This window comes from Martes martes, assembly GCF_963455335.1.
Source record: "Martes martes genome assembly, chromosome: 16".
Lineage (NCBI taxonomy): Eukaryota > Metazoa > Chordata > Mammalia > Carnivora > Mustelidae > Martes > Martes martes.
This window is the reverse complement of record NC_137904.1, coordinates 48,969,862-48,991,800: the sequence shown is the minus strand read 5'-3', so window position 1 is coordinate 48,991,800 and position 21,939 is coordinate 48,969,862. Positions and strand designations below refer to the sequence as shown.

General features: G+C 35.4%; 2 protein-coding genes across 2 annotated transcripts in view; both read right to left on the bottom strand.

The window, feature by feature from the left end:
- Positions 1–2,020: 2,020 nt before the first annotated feature.
- The window catches only part of EFCAB13 (EF-hand calcium binding domain 13), a gene marked incomplete at both ends in the record, with an annotated part of 31,072 nt that continues 11,153 nt past the window's right edge, over positions 2,021–21,939 (bottom strand). Inside the window, 5 exons of the mRNA XM_080826668.1 lie at positions 2,021–2,223; positions 15,316–15,459; positions 18,119–18,201; positions 18,996–19,126; positions 21,424–21,538. Coding sequence (XP_080682794.1) covers positions 2,021–2,223; positions 15,316–15,459; positions 18,119–18,201; positions 18,996–19,126; positions 21,424–21,538 — 676 coding nt within the window. The remainder of the gene's footprint in view (positions 2,224–15,315; positions 15,460–18,118; positions 18,202–18,995; positions 19,127–21,423; positions 21,539–21,939) is intronic.
- Positions 17,026–17,514, bottom strand: LOC308357064 (transcription factor BTF3-like; the record flags this gene model as incomplete). Its single annotated transcript, XM_080826547.1, has 1 exon — positions 17,026–17,514. The coding sequence occupies one exon, from the start codon at positions 17,512–17,514 to the stop codon at positions 17,026–17,028; it is 489 nt and encodes a 162-aa protein (XP_080682673.1).

Here is a 21,939-nt window from a genome sequence, read left to right as displayed (position 1 = left end):
AAGACAAGGACCTTCCCTGTGAGGAATTTTATCTTAGGTCACAACCAGCTTATCAAAATGACATAGTGAAGAAATCTTGTTCTCTCTGGTTAGAGGAGATGGAGTAAAGGGTGAGAATTATTAACTCATTCAACATATATTTGTTGAGCAGTTAATATGTACCATAAGCACTGTACTAATAGGTACTGAGGATACAATAGTGAGCAAAAAGTAGATATGATATCTGCTTTCCTAGTGCTCTTATTTGAGATACAAATCTTAATAAAAAAATAAGAAATAAAAATTGCAATTGTGGTTAGGGCTATGAGAGTGATATGAGAATCTGAGCTTGACAGAGAAGTCATGGAAACATCCCTATAGAGTTGAGTTTACATTTAAAGTAAAAGTAGGAATTAACTAGGAGGTGCAAAATGTTCCAGGGAAAGAAAAGAACACATGCAAAGGCTATGGCAGGAGGAGGCATGGCATACAACCGAAACTCTGTGAAGGCAGAGTAAGCAAAGCAGAATTTGGTCTGCGACAAAGCTGGAGACCTACCGTAAAGGCCAGATATTGAAAACCCTTGACCACAACATTAAAGGGTTCTTCATTCCAAGAAGTATTTTTAGGTTTTATGTAGGGATGTAACATGATGAGATGGGTATTTTTTAAAAAGAAGATTATTCTGACTATAATGCAAAGGGGGAAAGACCAGATATGGGTGGACTTGTGCCCTAAAGACTATTTAATAATATGGCTTGAGATTAATCTTTAAAATCCATATTTTATGGATATCTTCATTCCTCAGAACGTCCCTTCACTTATGTCTACAAACCCAGAACCCACCATAAATGACTACCCTAGTAAAATCCATGTAGCCTGGGGTGCCTGGGTGGCTCAGTCAGTTAAACGACCAACTGTTGACTTTGACTCAGGTCATGATTTCAGGGTTGTGAGATTGAGCCCCACATCAGGCTCTATGCTGAGTGTGGAGTCTGCTTAAGATTCTCTGTCTGCCCCTCTCATTCTTCTCCCTCTCAAAAAAAAAAAAAAGAAAGAAAGAAAAAGAAAGAAAGGAAGAAAGATAGAAAAGAAAAGGAAAGGAAAGAAAAGAAAAAAGAAATCCATGCAGCCTGGTTCTATCATCACACCACATTTCAGCAACCAAGGGCCCCCTATAAAGCTACCACTAACAAATGACAAAAACCAGTAGAAGCCCATTGAAAGGATGTCATGTCTGATTATTTTTCTACCATATTTATACAAACTATTCCCTCAGTCTAAAATATCTTTCTCATTCTTCATTACCACCTTCAACCAATTAACCCCTACTGATCCTTCAAGATTTAGATTAGATATAACATCCTCTGATAATCTTTCCCTGGTGCTTCCAGGATACATTTGCAGCCTATCTAATTCTATAGTAGTATTTGCTATACAACATTATAATTCTCATTTTACTTGACTCTTTCCACACTAGAATGTGAGGTCCTTTGGAATAAGAAGTGTGTTCTATTCATCTGTGTATCACCTAGCACAGTTCCAAGCACAGTAGATATTAAATGACTAAATGAATGGATAATCAAATAATCAATAATTTATCACCCACCATTATCAGCCACCCCCTCATGACATGTAAACATGTAATACAAAACATCTGCTAAATATATTTGTAATGTTTAAAAGAAATCTACATTTTGCAGAGTAACTGAATAACATAGGAATATTATGTAATCAAAGCTATCTAAAAAAATTTTAAATTCAAAAAATTTAGGTCTCCTAACTTGTGAAACTAATGCCCTTAACACTACAGAAACTATCTCTACACAGACAAGAAATAACTACTGGAAAAGAGTGTTAAATTTGAAAAGAAAAGAAATCCATTTTTCTCTTAGATTTTTACCAAACATACCAAAATACAATTTTAGAAATATCTCATTTAATTGTCCTAGGCTATCTCTTACTGTAAGACATCAGTAAGCAGTGATGATGGCAAAAAGGCAAGAATCAAGAAGAAAAAGAAGGAGAAATAAAGGATAAATCAGAAAATTGATATCCAAGAAAGATATATATATATACATATTAATTCAAATAACTCACTGTCTATACTAGCATGTTTTATCACTTCCTGAAAAGTTTCAGGGATTACAGGGATATCCATGCTATCCAAAACGGCAGCCAGTTCATCAGTGGCAACTCGACCACTTTTTATCCTACAGAAAATCTTCAAGGCATTCTGGAATGCTGCAAAAATACAATAAAAAAAGAAATTATTTTACCATAAGAACCAACAGCTTTTCTTTCAGGAGCTAATTTTGTGTCAATAATCTACCAGAGGAAAATAACATAGGCATAGGGTTTTCTAAAATTTTACTTGCAGGTAGTCATTGTAGGCATTTGCTCAATTCTGACATTCTTTGTAAAAAATACAATTTTTGCTATTATCACTAGTGATGTAATATTAGCAATAATAGCTGGTATTTACTGAACGCTATTTATATGTTGAGCATTGTGCTAAAATCTATGAGCATTGTGCTAAAAGGTATGGGTTCTCTCATTATAGCATATTCAGAAGATATGAACAGACACTTCTCCAATGAAGACATACAAATGGCTATCAGACACATGAAAAAATGTTCATCATCACTAGCCATCAGGGAGATTCAAATTAAAACCACATTGAGATACCACCTGACACCAGTTAGAATGGCCAAAATTAGCAAGACAGGAAACAACGTGTGTTGGAGAGGATATGGAGAAAGGGGAACCCTCTTGCACTGTTGGTTGGAATGCAAGTTGGTGCAGCCACTTTGGAGAACAGTGTGGAGATTCCTCAGGAAATTAAAAATAGAGCTTCCCTATGACCCTGCAATTGCACTACTGGGTATTTACCCCAAAGATAAAGATGTAGTGAAAAGAAGGGCCATCTGTACCCTAATGTTTACAGCAGCAATGGCCACGGTCGCCAAACTGTGGAAGAACCAAGATGCCCTTCAACGGACGAATGGATAAGGAAGATGTGGTCCATATACACTATGGAGTATTATGACTCCATCAGAAAGGATGAATACCCAACTTTTGTAGCAACATGGACAGGACTGGAAGAGATTATGCTGAGTGAAATAAGTCAAGCAGAGAGTGTCAAGTATCATATGGTTTCACTTATTTGTGGAGCATAACAAATAACATGGAGGACAAGGGTAGATGGAGAGGAGAAGGGAGTTGAGGGAAATTGGAAGGGGAGGTGAACCATGAGAGACTATGGACTCTGACAAACAACCTGAGGGTTTTGAAGGGGCAGGGGGGTGGGAGGTTGGGGGAACCAGGTAGTGGGTATTAGGGAGGGCACGTATTGCATGGAGCACTGGGTGTGGTGCAAAAACAATGAATACTGTTATGCTGAAAAAAAAAAAAAAGAAAGAAAGAACTTCTATTTCTCCACAGAAACTTCATTTTCAAAAAAAAAAAAAAAAGAGAGAAAGAAAGAGACTTCCTTTTCTTATGCTAACAGAAGTATCAAAAGTACTGTAAAGAACACAGAGAGAATTTTCCCTACACAAATGTCTTTCTTAAAACCTAAACAGATTGATACCTGGTCCTAATGCTGAATTTAAGTGTTCCTCAGACCACTGCATCCCTCAATTTAATTTGATAAGGAAACACAATTCCCATAATCAATTCCAGAGAGCAAATCACTTTATAGTCAGACCACATTTCTTGGAATTCAGGCTATAACAAGCATAATGATCCAAAAGGTTTTAGATTTGCACAGGAGGAAGAACTGGGCATTATTCATTTATTCAACTAGTAGCTGAAAATCCATTGATCAAGTGAGCAAAAGTGGCAGAGGAAGGATGCCTGAGAATCCTCTCCTCCATAAAAGCAATGAGAACACTGGCAAAAGTTGTCAGAATCAACTTTTCCCTAAACTCTGGATATAAATCAAAGGCTTACAGCAATCCAAAGAGTGTTTTTTCAAGAAAAATGGCTGAATCTCAGTAATAGCAAACTTTGTGGCATTTTAGCTTGTCATATTCCCATATCATCATCCCAGCTTCCCGGGAATATTTAAAACTGAGAGCCTATAATCATGCTGAAAAACAGAAGCCTGGCAGCCAATGGGAAAGAATGAGGTTAAACTTCTTCAAAGCCCCATTCCCTAAGAACTGTCATTATTAGACCTGTTTGGTGGTTCTGTGGAAGACCCTACTTGCAAAAGTGTCCTTATTTTACCTGACTCAAAGCTTGCCCAGTGCAGAGTCTTTTCCCTGGGAGTACTCATTAAAAACAATCAGAGGCAATTAGTTAACATTATGACTGCCTGAAGTGGTAGGTAACAGTTGGAACAAGCACCGGGTATTATATGTAAGTGATGAATCACTAAATTTCCCTCCTGAAGCCAATATTACATTAGATGTTAACTAACTAGAATTTAAATAAAACTTGAAACAACAACACAGAGACAGATTCTGAAGCCCTGGTCTTCAATGCTACTGCTACTCTTCCAATAGCATACTAATTTTAAAAAGTCAAATAAATCCACAACTCTACAAAGAATAAAGATAAAAGCAACATAAATTTCCCATCAAGGGCATGCAAAAATGATGTATTTTGATTAATATCCACTTGGATACCTTTCTATGTCTCTTTACACACATCGATGACTGTGAACATTTCACCCAAATAAAACAGTAGATATAGTCTACTATCTTTCCACTCAGAAATTTCTAAGTCAATAAAAGCAGCTGGAGCAAACAAAAGGCTAGCAAACAGCTTAAAAGGAAAATCTGGGAAATGAGATGTCCATAGAGGCTTTTGAAAAGTGCCAACATATTCCTGAGCATCTAGATGGCCATCCATCTATGGCCACACATGGATAGGACCATACCCAGGAAAACCTGAACAGGTCTTGAACTCTCACCTCTGGCTTACCTTGAGGATACACATAAGCAGGAAGTGAAAGCTAAGGAAGAGTTGAAAACTATCTGAGTGTGGAAGGCATGCCCCAGGGCATGCACATAGTCCCTCTGGTTCTCTACTACCTAATAATTGACAACTAATTTTGCCTTATAAAGGCAACATAAAGATACAGGCACACATATAAATATAAACTATAATACAAAAATAAATATATATAAAATATAAAAATATTAAAAAGTTATATTCATTGTGAAACTATTTATAATACTAAGATAATTAGAACCAATTAAATATTCAATAATAAAGGACTAGTTAAATAAATCATAGTATATCTGCATTCTTCAGATACCATGCAGCTATTAAAAAAGTAATAGGCTGACCTACACCAACTGGCATGGAAAATCTTCCAAGACATATTATTCAGTTCAAAAAAAAATCATGCTAGACAATAATGTATTTGGCATGATCCTTTTGTCTTCAAGTAGAAGATAATTCTATTTTTCCCTTCTATTTTCTTGGGTCTCTTGATTCCTAACTGTATGCTTGATTTTTTCACTTGCCTCTGTAAGATTTAGGTCCTCTTGTTCTCCTCTGCCTAGTAATTGATAACTCATTTTGTCTTACAAAATATATAAGTATGTATACATACATATATATTCATAATTGCATATAAAAAGATTCTAAAGTCAACATTAAATTAACAATCTAGAAGGATTAAAGAGGGTCTTTTACATATTTTTTTATATTTTCCTTGGATATTTTATAAAAATAGCATATTCAAGGATTAGGCATATTGTTTTAAGAGGTGAAAAAGAAACTTGGGACTTCATTAGTCTCAAAACATTTGACAGTAAAAAAAACAAGGTCAAAATAGCAATCTGGGACTTGAAAAACAAAGGAATACATGGGAGCTAAACTTTGGCTTGAAAAGTAGGCAGCACTTAGCAAACCAAACATACATATAAATCTATAGTCAAGAAAAACTTGGTTTTCAAGATGACATAGGAGAACCAGGAGAAACCCAATGCTATAGGAGTTAAGCAAAATGTCAAGTAGGAAGTAAGGATTAACAAAAGAAAAGCAAGCCAAGCATTATATCTATATTGTTAATTGCTGCGTATGGTAGGCATTTAATAACATTTATTACATGAAGGAATACATAAACATTAAAGTTTTTCTAGCCTTTTGCTTGCTTATCCAGTTATATGAAGACTATCACATTCATACATCCTTGATTCTAAGAAAATACAGTGAGGCTGACTACAAAAATATGTAATCCCAAGGACTGATTATAGGAACTTGATCTTGCCTAATGGAAAAACCAAGGAACTGGTTTTTGTTGTGTTGTATTGTGTTTTAAACCAAGGAACTGTTAAAATTAGGTCATGAACACCAGAGATATCAGACTATTGGAAGCACCATTTCTATCACTAACATGAATAGTTCTTCCTATCACTTTCTTTGCAATTTATACGTAGTATAAACTAAAAGTTGTTAGGATATTCATCAGTATATGAAATTTTGGGAGAGAAATATAAGCAGTACAGAGGGTACTGTTAAGCTATAGAAGAAAACAGACATGTTTGAGACTTCAAAGAGAAAAAAAGAAAAACACACATGAACAAAGGTGTGGAAATAAAAATGAAATTGGTAATATTTTTGATTAACTGGAGCATGGGGTTCTTCCCTGGAAAAGATCCTACAGAGAAAGGAGGAATGGCAAGCAAAATTATGAAGAGGTGAGGACGCCAGGCATAAGAGTTTGGACTTCATTCATTTAATCATAGAAAGAACATCTAAATTTTTGAGCAGCAAAATGACATGACAAAAATCACATTAAGAAAACTAATCTATTCCTGGGCTGCAATGTTGGTTCAACATCCACAAATCAATCAATGTGATATGATACATTAATAAAAGAAAGAACAAGAACCATATGATACTCTCAATAGATGCCGAAAAGGTATTTGACAAAGTATAGCATCCTTTCTTCATCAAAACTCTTCACAGTGTAGGGATAGAGGGTACATTCCTTAATATCATCAAAGCCATCTATGAAAAACCCACAGCGAATATCATTCTCAATGGGGAAAAAATTAGAGCTTTTCCCCTAAGGTCAAGAACATGGCAAAGCCTCTGCCTTCAGCTCAGATCATGATCCCAGGATCCTGGGATCAAGCCCCACATCGGGCTCTCTGCTCAGCAGGGAGCCTGCTTCCTCCTGCCTCTCTGCCTACTTGTGATCTCTGTCTGTCAAATAAACAAATAAAATCTTTTTTTAAAAGTGGGGAGGGGGTACCTGGGTGGCTCAGTGGGTTAAAGAACACGGCAGGGATGTCCACTATCACCACTGCTATTCAACATAGTACTACAAGTCCTAGCCTCAGCAATCAGACAACAAAAAGAAATTAAAGGCATCTGAATTGGCAAAGAAGTCGTCAAACTCTTACTCTTTGCAGATGATATGATACTTTATGTGGAAAATCCAAAAGACTGCACCCCAAAACTGCTAGAATTCATACAGGAATTTAGTAAAGTGTCAGGATATAAAATCAATGCACCAAAATCAGTTGCATTTCTATACACCAACAAGACAGAAGAAAGAGAAATTAAGGAGTCAATCCCATTTACAATTGCACCCAAAACCATAAGATACCTAGGAAGAAACCCAACCAAAGAGGCAATGAATCTGTATTCAGAAAACTATAAAGTACTCCTGAAAGAAACTGAGGAAGACACAAAGAAATGGAAAAATGTTCCATGCTCATGGATTGGAAGAACAAATATTGTGAAAATGTCTATGCTACCTAAAACAATCTACACATTTAATGCAATTCCTATCAAAATACCATCAATTTTCTTCAAAGAAATGGAACAAATAATCCTAAAATTTATATGGAGTCAGAAAGATCAGGAATGGCCAGAGGAATGTTGAAAAAGAAAGCCAAAGCTGGTGGCATCACAATTGGAATTGGTAGAAATCACTTCAAGCTCTATTACAAAGCTGTAGTCATCAAGACAGTATGGTACTGGCACAAAATCAGACACATAGATCACTGGAACAGAGTAGAGAGCCTAGACATGGACCCTCAACTCTATGGTCAACTAATCTTTGACAAAGCAGGAAAGAATGTCCAATGGAAAAAAGTCTTTTCAACAAATGGTGTTGAGAAAATTGGACAGCCACATGTAGAAGAATGAAAACTGGGCCATTTCCTTACACCACACACAAAAATAGACTCAAAATGGATGAAAGACCTCAATGTGAGACAGGAATCCATCAAAATCCTTGAGGAGAACACAGGCAGCAACCTCTTCCACCTCAGCAGCAGCAACTTCTTCCTAGAAACATCACCAAAGGCGAGGGAAGCAAGGCCAAAAATGAACTATTGAGACTTCATCAAGATCAAAAGCTTTTGCACAGCAAAGGAAACAGTCAGCAAAACCAAAAGACACCTCACAGAATGGGAGAAGATATTTGCAAATGACATATCAGATAAAGGGCTAGTACCCAAAATCTATAAAGAACTTATCAAATGCAACACCCAAAGAACAAATAATCCAATCAAGAAATGGGCAGAGGACATGAACAGACATTTCTGCAAAGAAGACATCTGGATGGCCAATACACCACACATGAAAAAGTGTTCAACATCAATCGGCATCAGGAAAATACAAACCAAAACCACAATGAGATACCAGCTCACACCAGTCAGAATGGCTAAAATTAACAAGTCAGGAAATGACAGATGTTGACAAGGATGCGGAGAAAGGGGAACCCTCCTACACTGTTGGTGGGAATGCAAGCTAGTGCAGCCACTCTGGAAAACAGCATGGAGATTCCTCAAAAAGTTGAAAATAGAGGTACCCTACAACCCAGCAATTGCACTACTAGGTATTTACCCTAAAGATACAAATGTAGTGATCTGAAGGGGCATATGCACCCAAGTGTTTATAGCAGCAATGTCCACAATAGCCAAACTATGGAAAGAACCTAGATGTCCATCAACAGATGAATGAATATGGTATGGTATATATATATGGTATATATATACCACATCTTTATTCAATAAAGATATATATATATATTCAATAAAGATATATATATATATAGGCATCTGTATATATATAATATATACACACAGATCTGGGCATCTAGATATATATATCTATATATATCTATATATATAAAGACATACACACACACACACACATATATACAACATACAATGGAATACTATGCAGCCATCAAAAGAAATGAAATCTTGCCATTTGCAACAATGTGGATGCAACTAGAGGGTATTATGCTCAGTGAAATAAGTAAGTCAGAGAAAGACAATTATCATATGATCTCTCTGATACGAGGAATTTGAGAAAGGCAGAGTGGGGGGTCTGGGGGATAGGGAAGGAAAAAATGAAACAAGATGGGATTGGAAGGGAGACAAACCATAAGAGACTCTTAATCTCACAAAACAAACTGAGGGTTGCCGGGGGGAGGTGGGTAGGGAGAGGGTGGTTGGGTTATGGACACTGAGGAAGATATGTGCTATGGTGAGTGCTGTGAAGTGTGTAGGACTGATGATTCACAGACCTGTACCCCTGGGGCAAATAATACATTATATGTTAATAAAAATAATTAATTAAAAAAAAGAAAAGAAAACTAATCTAGGGCATCTGGGTGGCTCAGTCAGTTAAACATCTGCCTTCAGCTCAGGTCATGATCCCAGGGTCTGGGGATCAAGTCCCACACTGGGCTCCCTGCTCAGTGGGGAGCCTGCTTCTTCCTCTCACTCTGTCTGTTGCTCCCCTTACTTGTGCTGTCTCACTCTCTCTCTCAAAACAAACAAAATCTTTGAAAAGAAAATTAATCTAGCAGTGGTGTGCATCCAATGGAGATTAAAGAAAGAAAATTAGGTACCATGCAAGGGATCCACATTTTTCAGTGCCTTTTATGAAACAACTGTCTAATTTTTTTCAACCTAGACTACTGGGGGAAAATACTGAAAACATTCTGAAAGGGGTGCCTGGGTGGTTCAGTCCTCAGGCATATGCATTCAGCTCAGGTCATAATCCCAGGGTTCTAGGATGGAGCCCCACATCAGGAACGCCCTTCAGTGGGAAGCCTTCTTCTCCCTCTCCCAATTCCCCTGCTTAAACACCTGCTCTCGCTGTCTCTCTCTCTGTCAAATAAATCAAATCTTTAAAAAAAAAATTCTGAAAAAAATTTAAATTCATATAACCACCCCACCTTAAAATCAGTCACAATCACAACCATTCTCTATTATAATTTTGAAGAATCATATTTTTTACCTGGATCCTGAGAGACCAAATAACAAACATCGTTCACAGCCTTAAGGAAATCTGAAAAGTCCAGCATTCCATTAACTGTAGTAATGTTTCAAAAACAGAGTGAAAAAACTGCATTAGCACACTAAGAATATAGGATAAAAATGCAAACTAAAAATGTGAATAGAATTAACTGATACTAGAATACCATAGTCTATACACAAGAGTATTAACATTAACATTAAATATAGAATGTAAAAAGGAAATATACCCCCAAAATGTACATATTGTAATTATATAGTAGTGCTCCACAATAATAAGAATGATACAGGCTAGAATTAAACATACTGCAGTGCTCTTTGCTCAAAGCTCTAATTTTTATATTTGTAATTAGGTGCAAAAAAATCATGCAACATGTCAATTTTATATACATAATGGTGTTAACGTGAAAGAATAGGATTGATTTCAACGCCCTCTATACCAGTGGTTTTGGGTGAGACTGTGGATCCAGTTGAAATTTTAATGAAAGCTTTGCCTCACATTGTTCCATCACCCTCTCTCCTCTCCTCCTTTCCACTCTTGCTCTCACTCTCGCTCTCATTACATACACATACACACAAAATACATTAAAACAAACGCACAAAATATTGCACAATATTAAACCAATCCTTACCCTCAAAAGTCATCTCATTTCTCAAGCAAAAAGTAATGCCTATTTCTTAAAAGAAGAAAAAAGATATCTAAACTATACAAATGAAAATGTCAGTAAGAATTTTTTGATTGGCTTGCATGAGAAGTTGAAATTATGACTTTTTTGCATGATAACACACAGGTCATGTCTAATAGAGCTGAACTAGAGCTGAAAACCCAGATTTACAAAGTGTGATAAAACACAGAATCAGGGTTCTTAAATCCCATTTTCTAGACAAGCATAGATCTGTGTCAAGGAACATGTGAATTTTTCAAGATTCTCCAAGTTAAATAACTATGAAGTCATTTCCCTCTTAGTAAATGTGGTCAACTTTGAAAGGGTTTATCTATTTCAGAAGAAAATGATTATAAACCCAAAATTCCATTTAATATCATCTGAACCAAGTAACTTATAAAAGAACATTTCAGGGCTTCTAGTGGTCTGCAGGCTTCTACCATCAGAGAAATTAACAAGGCTTAGTTGTTCTCATTTCTAAACCACAGAAACTCTTTCTCTAATTTTGGAAAGTTTGTCAAGTTGTCTGCCTCAAAACTTCTTTTTCAGAATAATAACTTGAGAGTGGCTTCTCCTTCAAAAACAATGAAACAACTGCACAAACTTCAATCAACTACTTTGACTTGTTTTCTGACTTCTATGTGATCTAGGGTTAAACAAAAAACTTTTGGCTAAAACATCAAAAACACAAATCTTTAAAATAAATAATTGTAGACTAGACTTCCTCAGAAGTATGAACTTACACTTTTTGAAAGACATTCTTCAAAAAATGAAAAGACAAGTCATACACTAGAAGAATGTATTTACTAATCACATATCCAGGAAAGGACTCATACTCAGAATATATACTTTCAAAATGCAATAAGAATACAAACATATTTTTAATGGGCAGAAGATATATAGATAGCAAATAAGCACATGAAAATATGTTTAAAATCATTGGATCAATCAGGAAATATAAATTAAAACCACAATGAGATAATACCATACATCTATTAGAATGACTAAAATTTTTAAAGGCTCACCAGTTCCAGGATTGGCAAGGATGAGGAGCAACTAGGACTCTCATATACTGCTCATGGCAATGTAAAATAATTTAGCTGCTTTGGAAGCACAGTTTAGCCAGTTTCTAAAAAATTTAAATATATATCTACCATATGACCCAATCATTCTACCACCAAGTATTTACCCAAGATAAATGAAAGCATATCACCACACAAAGACATACAAATGAGTGTTTATACCAGCTTCATTAGTAAGAGCCAAAAACTGGCAACAACCCAAATGTCCACCATTAGTGAATGGATAAACAAATTCTGGTATATCCATAAAAGTGAATACTACTTAGCAACAAAAAGAAATAAACTTCGGTGTATAAAATCATAGATTAATCTCAATATAATTATGCTGAATGAAAGAAATCAGACTAAAAAAATGAGTACTTACTGCATGATCCCATTTATATAGAATTCTAGAAAATAAAACAATCTGTACTGACAGAAGCAGATTAGTGTTTACTTGGGGAGTGGTGACAGGGCTTGTGGAGAGAGAATGAGGACTTACAAAGAGGTAGGTAAAAGAGGTACTGGGTTTTCACAATACATATGTCAAAATTTCAAACTGTATACTTTAAATATTCTGATTATACCTCAATAAAACTATAAAATATGCAGATAATTTAAAACTCCACTGGTATAAACAATTATGATATACAACCATATCATCCAGCAAGCTCACTTCTGTGTATATATATTCAAAGGAAATAAAAGCACTATCTCAAAGAGATATGTGCACTCAGCATTCATTGCAGCATTATTCACAATAGCCATGAAATGGAAACAGCCTAAGTGCTCACCAACAGATGAACAAAGAAAATGTGGTATCTATGTAACTATATATAAAACCTATCTGATAGACTTTGGGGCATGGAGGAAATGGGCAGATGTTTGTCAAAGGATACAAATTTTAGGTATAAGATGAAAAAGTTCTGGGAATCTAATATACGACATGGTGACTATAGTTAATAATACTATATTATATATTTGAACTTTGCTGAGAGAGTAGATCTTTTTTTTTAAGATTTTATTTATTTGAAAGACAGAGATCACAAGTAGGCAGAGAGGTAGGCAGAGAGAGAGAAGGAAGCAGGCTCCCTGACAAGCAGAGAGCCCAATGCAGAGCTCGATCCCAGGACCCTGAGATCATGACCTGAGACGAAGGCAGAGGCTTTAACCCACTGAGCCACCCAGGCGCCCCGAGAGAGTAGATCTTAAGAGAACTTAGTGTTCTCATCACATACACACATGTAAAGTAGCTAGGTGAGGTGATAGATGTGTTATTTACTTGACTGTGGTAACCATTTCACAATGTGTATGTATACCAAATCATCATGTTGTATACCTTAAATATATACAATATATGTAATTTTATTTGTCAATTATATCACAAGAAAGCTGGATGAAGTAACAATTTGACACAAGCCATTTTCCTATGACATATGCATATCCTATGACCAAGCTTCTTCATTTCTAGGAATCTATCCTATAAAAATATTTACACAGATGTGCAAGAATTATGAATAAGAACATTCTTTGTAGCATTACTTGTTACAGCAAAAATTTTAGAGGTAATTTCACCATTAATCAACCTGAGACCAATTAAAATGCAACATTGTATGTTGGTCAACTTTCCATATAAGTAAGTATAGGTCCATATTGCCTTTTTAAATGGCTGGGAGTTATTCTATGGGATAGATAAAAAAACCAAAACAAATTGTTCTGAAAAATAAGCTATATAACAAATAATCTATATAAGTATAAATTATTTCTAATATTCTTACAGTTACAAGCATTGTTTTCTCTCCCATCAGACAAAAGATAGCTAAAACTGAAATTGCTGTGTCAAAGAATGTGAAATTTTTAAGGTTTTTAGTAATATTGTTATTAGAAATCCAAGGCATGGAAAGTTGACTAACATACAATGCTAACAGAAAAAGGTAACAAAACTGTGTGCATATGAGTCCATGTATATTTTTTTAATTATGTGTTCATGCTTGTGTATATACCACATTTACATTCATACACACAAACACACAACTCACATGCTTAGGACAATCCTAGAAAAATATATGTAAAAATACCAAAGTTTGACTTTATGTAGTGGGATTACACATAAGTTTTACTTTCTTCTTTATATTCTCCTTACTTTCTTCTTTATATTCTTCCAGAGAATGAAGTTATTTCCACTTTGAATAATTATTTTAATATAAATCTCCAAAAAAATCACCAAGAAAATTAACATATGCATAAATAAACATGTCAGAAAAAAATAGAGCTGCTTCTTAACTCTTCTAAAAGTTTTATTTATATCATTTTATTTTTATACCTTCTGAAAGCTGTCTACAGTAGACACTCAAAAAATGACAGAATGATTTGGATATCTGGACAGATTGGATACATACGCACTATTGCAACTTGTCAATTCAATACTACTAGATTGCTTAGTAACAGTCTATGGGTGGTCCATACCTCTCATAGGATTTTCCATCCACAAATCTTTTATAATGATAAATCCACATCTTACATTTGAACAGCTCGGTGTTTTCAATCTTAGAATATTACTTTGCATTTATGTATACTGAATTTATTTTATTTCTGGTCACCCCTTCAACTTATCTATTCCATTTTTATTCTAAACTTGTCTCTCCTCCCTAACAAGCTTAGAATGGTCTGTAAATGTAATCAATTCTCTATTATGTACTTCTTTGATTAAAGTACTGGACTCTGACTACAAAAGAAAAATTACTTTTCTAGGTGATTTTAAATGAAATTATTCAGTTTTTGATTTGCACTTCCTTGGCTACTAATGATAGAACATATTTTTATATGACAATTGGCTATATATATTTTCTTTTATGTGAAATACTTGTCCATGTATCTTACACTTTTTTCTATTCTATTACTGATTTGTATGAGTTCTTTACACATTCTATAAACTAATCTTTTGCCAGTTCTGTGAATTGCAATTATTTCCAAGTTTGTAACTTATCTTTTTACTTTAAGGTGTCTTTTGATAAATAAAAGTTCTTAATTTTAATATAAATATATTAATCTGTTCTCTTATACTCAAACATTTTGCCTTAAGAAATTTTCCCTATCCATCCCCATCCTATGCAATTAGCAAAAATTAAAAGTCTAAAAATAACAAACATTGATGAAAGTATGTCATAATCTAATCCAGTAATTAACAATCCAATTATGTACCTGAGGCTCAACTTTCAACCTCATTACCATAAATGTGCAAAAGAAGTTTTTACAACATATTATAAAGCTTAGCTTTCTTATGATTTGCAATTAATCTCACCAACATATCATTTATATCTATGTTTACAGACTTTAAACTAATAATGAAAACCTAAAACTTACCATCAATATCAATAGTCTTTAGAGCTTTTTGCAATTCTGAGTCACTTATAAAAATCTTCAAGGTGTGATGGATCGTTGGCAGATCATTCACATAAATCTTACCACTCTGAATTTTGCTGAAAATTTTACAGGCCTTCTGAAGTGCTAAACACAAACCCCAAAAACAGTTAATTAATTCAAATGAATAATTATCCTTATCCCTGCGACACCCTCACTCAAGGAAAAACAACAACAATAATCACCAAAAGAAGAAAGAGGAGCAAATCTTTGTGTTCTAACCCTTTGCTTTAAAATGGATCTTGTGACTTATTTAGATCTGTCTCGGGTGAATGGCCTCCAAATCTGTAAGTTTCCTTAAGAACCATCAGAAACTGTAAGAAAGTCATGCAAAATTGACATAATAAAGGCTCCCACAACTTTATCGGGGAATGTTAAATCCCTCTTCCAAGCTCCTATATCACTTGGTATGGATCTCAGTCAAAGCTCTTGGTATTGTGACTGTTTGCATGTTAATGCCCCTCACTAAACTGTCAACTTCTGGGGGCAAGATTTTTCATTCTTCAAGTGCCAGTGTCTAATTCAGGATAGATCCTCAAAAAATGTCTGCTGAATTGAATTTAGTTCAGTGGATACAACACTTAATATTCAGAAAAAGAGATGCAAGATGACAGTGCTAAATACCAGAGAAGGACTAAAATATTGATAATACTGACTTTAATAATAGGAGTTTTAATGGAGTATTGGGGATGGAAACCAGGTGTAAGTGAAATGGGAAGTAAATATGTAATTAAGGAAAGCAACTCTTTGAAAAAGCTTCTTGGAAAAACAGAGTATAAAGTTGACATAGTCCTGGGGCACGTGGGTGGCTCAACTGGTTAAGCATCAACTTGGTTTCCACTTAGGTCTTGATCTCAGGGTTGTGAGACATAGCCCCGACACAGCTCAGTGAGGAGTCTACTTGAGATTCTCTCTCTCTCTCCTTCTGCTTTTGTCCCTCCCCCTGTTCCTTCTCTCTCTCAAATAAATAAATAAATCTTTTTTTAAAAATTGTCATAGTCCCTGAGGAAGTAGAAAAAAATTGAATGGAAGGAAATCAAGAAGTGAAAGGGCATTTTCTCCAATGAGAAAATAGGGAAGGCCATGGATGTTTACAATCCTAAGAGTTCTCCCCACAAGGGAAATGTTTTCCTTTTTTCTGTATCTATATGAGATGATGGATATTAACTAAAGTATTGTGGTAATCATTTCACAATATATGTAAGTCAGGTAAATATGCTGCACCCTTTAAACATATACAGTGCTTCATCTTAATTATACCCCAATAAAAATGGGAGATAAAAGATGCCTAATTCAGGGATCCCTGGCTGGCTCAGTTATAAGAGCATGCAACTCTTGATCCTGAGGTTGTGAGTCTGAGCCCCACATTGGGCACAGAGATTACTTTTTTTTTTTTCCCTAGGCAAAGAACTTTATTAATCTTGTTTCAAACTTTATCCCCAGGCTTCTTCAGCTTAATTAGCTGCACAGAATGAATTGTGTATAAGCAAAAACTGAAAAGAGCTGCAGTGTCCAAGGGGCTTGGGCTTAAAAATATTAGAGATCTAGATTTTTATCAGACCCATGAACAAAATTTTAAAAAGCAGTGATAATATAAAATAGCAGCTCCCAGTAACTTCTTCAAGTTTTATCTTCTTCAGAAGTTGACTCAATTCAGTTTGCTTCATTCTTGGAAGCTTCATCAAAATTCTCCACAAGATCTGGAACTTCATCATCCTCCTCCTCTCCGGTAGCAAGTGGTGCTTTTCTATCCACAGATTGTTTGGGCAGAGCTTCAGCCAGTCTTCTTAAACTAGTCAGACTGTCTGCACCAAGTTGGTTTAAGATACTGGGTAGCATTTCTGTCAGCTGCTTTGTCTCAGCATGGCCTGTAATGGTGAAAGTGTTCGCTGCCAGCGATGCCTGAACTTTGGGGTTGTTAAAGTGGATCACTGTTCCTTGGTTTGTGAACATATTCACTTCTTCAATACCAGAGATATTGTTTACCCCTAACTTCTTTAAGGAGAACTGAAGTTTTTTATCATCTGCTGTAGCTGTTCTATGAACCACCTTCTTCTTTCGGCGAGCAGTTCCTTTCCCACCAATGCACACTTGTGCTTGCAGTTTGGCAAGTTTCTCCTGGTTCATGATAGTTTCTTTCATCTTGTTGGAGCGGAAATGGGACCACGCGGGGGACTAGAGTTGGCGCTCAGGGGGTTTTGGGCGGACCAGTTGAGATTAGGTGCACACACGCAGGGATGCAAGATGGCAGCTAGAGGGGACTAGAGATTACTTTTTTAAAAAGGCCTAATATGATGACCAGAGTTAAGGTAAGAGGGAAAATATGCCAAATGACTCCATAAATATAGAGGAGAGACCCAAGATATGGAAGAATTCAGTGTTAAGAAGTGAAGGGTACTATGATTCTTAATATTAAGATACCAAGGACTAAATCCCAGTAAAATCAGTGACTCCAATGCTCACTAACACATTCATTGGATGTAATATCCAGACTTTTTTCCCAAATAATTTGAGCTAGAATAAGTACGTATGTTGTATTTTGCCTATCTCATCAATATGACAGATATTCATGAATGCTTAATATACTTATGCCTTGCTCACAGGCTACAGCATTTGCCATATCATGTAATATTAATTGATATTATATGCCATTAGGAGTAAAGAAAGAGATACTAACCACTGAAACAATTTCTATTAAGCACACAATCAGGAAATTAATTCAAGAAATTCTAGAACCTATTATTACCACTTAATTCTTGTGAGTATAAGTTTCTTTGAGGTACTTCATTATATAATGTCTTGTAGAGGCTAGAAATCATTTCCCTTTTCCTGTCAAAGAAACAGCAACATTAGAAAGCAGCACAAAAGCAAAGCAAAACAGCGCACGTGCGTGCACACACACACATACACACACAATATTTATGCCATTTTTCCATTAAAATATTAATAAACCTATCAATGGTTTGAGAGTCTCCAGTGTCTTATTCCATAAAAATCTTTCTTAAAGAACTGTCCAAGTGATAGTGAATTATATATTCTTCACCCCAGAATCCCCCCCTTGCTTCTTTTAGGTGCTCTATGAAGCAAAATTTACCCTCATCAGTGAGTAGTGCCCACCACCCACAATCATTTGGCTGTTACTCTTAATTCAAGTCACAGCAAATTTTCAGAGTTATTATAGTAAGGAAAAACAGGAATATCTTTAAATAGCAAAGAATCCCAGATTCCACAACTTGTCAGTAAAAACATTTTGAGAAGATGATTTATCTAATCCCATAATGCATAAATAACTGAAATCATAAAATGTTAGTGTTAGAAGAAATCTCAAGAGTCCATCTAGTACAACACTCTTGCACAGATGTGGAGTCTGAGGCCCAGGGATACAAAGTGAATTGTACAAGAGCCTAAGCTAGCATGTGAGGTCAATAAGGACTCAAGTCCAAGTCTCTCATTTCCATATACAGTGGGCTCAGCTCTACATCACCCTTCTTAACAGCATAGTCTTAGTTTGCACAAACTATTTTGCATACTTTATGTGAAAAGGATAAATGATTCCAAAAAAAGAAAAAAACCCCAAATCTGAATGCAATATTTAGGGTAAAAAAATACAATGACTTAAATACCGAGTAATTGAGGAAGATGTGCAAAGGGGTGGTAAAATCTTCTGAACGCTGTACTGATTCGGCAACTTGAATAAAGAGTTTTCTTTCCTAGTCATCTTCTCCTTTGGCAGCTTCACTGAGGAAGAGGCGATCTAGAGCCAAATACAAGAATGGTGATGCCTGAGATCACAGACCTCTTAAAAGGTAGGCTCCTCATATCATATCTAAGCTCCTCATTGATGTAAAATTGCTTTTCATAAGGAAATTTGTTTACATATACTAAAATTTGAAATGAACTATACAATATTTTTTTGCAAAGCCACATTTTTCTAAGCATGCAACTAAATCATCTCCTAATTAATATTAATATTCTGTCAATTTATAAATTGGTTTTACAAAGCACGGCAAATCTATGGTACAGTAAAGACAAGACCACTAAATTCTAGACTATACATATAGGCTCTGACTATATGAGCAAAACAGTTATTTAAATAATACAGGTAGTGGGATGCCTGGGTGGCTCAGTCGCTGAAGCGTCTGTCTTTGGCTCCGGTCATGATCCCCCGGGGTCCTGGGATCAAATTCCACGTCAGGCTCCTTGCTCAGCAGGGAGCCTGGTTCTCCCTCTGCCTGCTGCTCTCCCTGCTTTTGCTCTCTCTCACACACACAAATAACAAAATCTTAAAAAAAAAAAAAAAAAAGATCACCACCAAATAACATAGGTAGTTATGCTTTTTTAAAAGACTTTATTTATTTATTTGACAGACAGACATCACAAATAGGCAGAGAGGCAGGCAGAGAGAGAGGAGGGAAGCAGGCTCCCCGCTGAGCAGAGACTCCCCACCCACCCCAATGCAGGGCTTGATCCCAAGACCCTGAATCATTACCTGAGCCAAAGGCAGAGGCTTAACCCACTGAGCCAGCCAGGCACCTGGTAGTTATGCTTTAAATTATCCTTATGATTGAGAAAATGATCCACTTAACATGTACATACAAACATGATTCAAAAGTGGCAAGTAGCTAGATAGATAGAAAAGCGTTATTTCAGGAAATGAGGACTATAATAGTAGGTGTCTTCAATTTTACATGGAATCTAGAGCCTTGTCTTTCTAAGACCATGCAGGATGTAGAAAGAAGACTCTGAAAACATATAAGATTGGTAAGAATTAGTACTGAGATCCCACATAGAGCCAAAATTTTCAAAAGGCAATGTTACCAGCAAGAATAGGCTGGGGGGGAAATAGCAAAACAAAAACAAAAACAAAACAATTTATCCCAAACAGAAGTATGCAGAATAAAATCTGTCTTTGTCTCGGCTCTTGGCTGGAAAAAGAGAGAGAGAGAAGAGAGAGTATTCTTCTTGATTAGTTATAGCTACAGTCTACCCACACATGAGTACAGAACTCAAATCTACACTAAATACATGGGCTAGGAAAATAGAGACCAAAAAATTCATTTAAAGTGGTTCCATGTTTGTAACACCTCTAAAGTGCAGGGCAGGAGTGAATTCAAATTCTCCTGGAGGAGAGTACTCTAAATCCAGAGTCATCATGACATTCCCACAGATTTAGATAAAATATATAGTTTGATATATAGGATATAAGGATATAAGTTAATGAGTGAGAATTAGACAAAGCAATAAAACAGCAGATTTAGATCCCCAAGGACTTTATATTAGGTTTATCAGATATCAATCTTGAAACAACTATGGAACTTGAACAAAGAAAATGACAGAAGGCAGATTTAAAAAAAATAATAAATAAAATTTCTAGAAGTAAAAAACATGAGCACTGAAATTAAAATCTCAATAGACAGGTTAAGCTACAGATTAGATTCAGCTAGAGAAAGAAAAACTAGAAAACAGATGGGAGAAATTATCCAGACAAAAGAGAGTGTATCTAAGTACATCATATAGTGAATGTAGTAGATTGAATGGCAGCCCCACAAAAAGATATGCCCATATCCTAATCCTCAGAACATATATGTGATTTTATTTGGTAAAAGGTCTTTGCAGATGGAACAAAGTCAAGGATCTCAAAATGAGATCTACAATGATGTGTTTATAAAAAGAACAAGACCTAGGATACAAACACAGGTGAGAAGACCATACACAGAGCAAGATGGAGGCCAGGACTGAATTTATGCTGCCACAGCCAAGGAATGCCTAGGGTCATTGTTATAACAGCGGAAGTATTAACAGAGAGCACCTTTATTTCATAAAAATGAAAGTCTAATGGAGGAAAAGGGGGAAAAGGGTTCTTTGTTATATTTTTAAAAAAGGAAGAAGAAGAAAAGGAGGAAAGGGGGGAGGAGTGAAAAGGGGAAGAGGAGGTAGTGGAAGTATTTCAGATTGTGACATTTCAATACTTGAACTAAAATGACATGGAATGTCTGAAAGCCAAAAGCAACACTCAAAAGTAAAATAAATATTTCCAGGTCATTAATTTACCTCAGTTCTTTTAGTATGCAATTGTCCTTGTAACGTTTTCTTTCTCTTGACATTTTCTTCTCCTGAAAAATCAGAGAATTTTTCTTCTCCACACAGGAATACTGATGTTGCATTCCTAAAATGCACATAAAAATGGAGTAATTCCTGAATTACTTTTTTAAATTACTTTTTGTTTTTCATCTTTTATTTGCAGAACTTTCCAAACATATACAAAAGTACAGTAATGTGATGATTTTCCCATGTACCCATCACCCAGCTTCAATAATGGGCAATCCTATTTCATCCAGATCCACTTTCCTACTCCTATTTCTTATTATTTTGAAGCAAATTCCAAATTATATTATTTTATGTGAAAAAAATTTAGTATGAATTTCTAAAAGGTGTTTTTTCTTTTAAAAATATATTTGGAACACAATGACAACACCCAAAAAATTAACAATAATTTCTTAATATTACCAAACATACTCAGTGTTCAAATTTCCAACTGTTTCATAAATATCAAAAATTTTTAACACT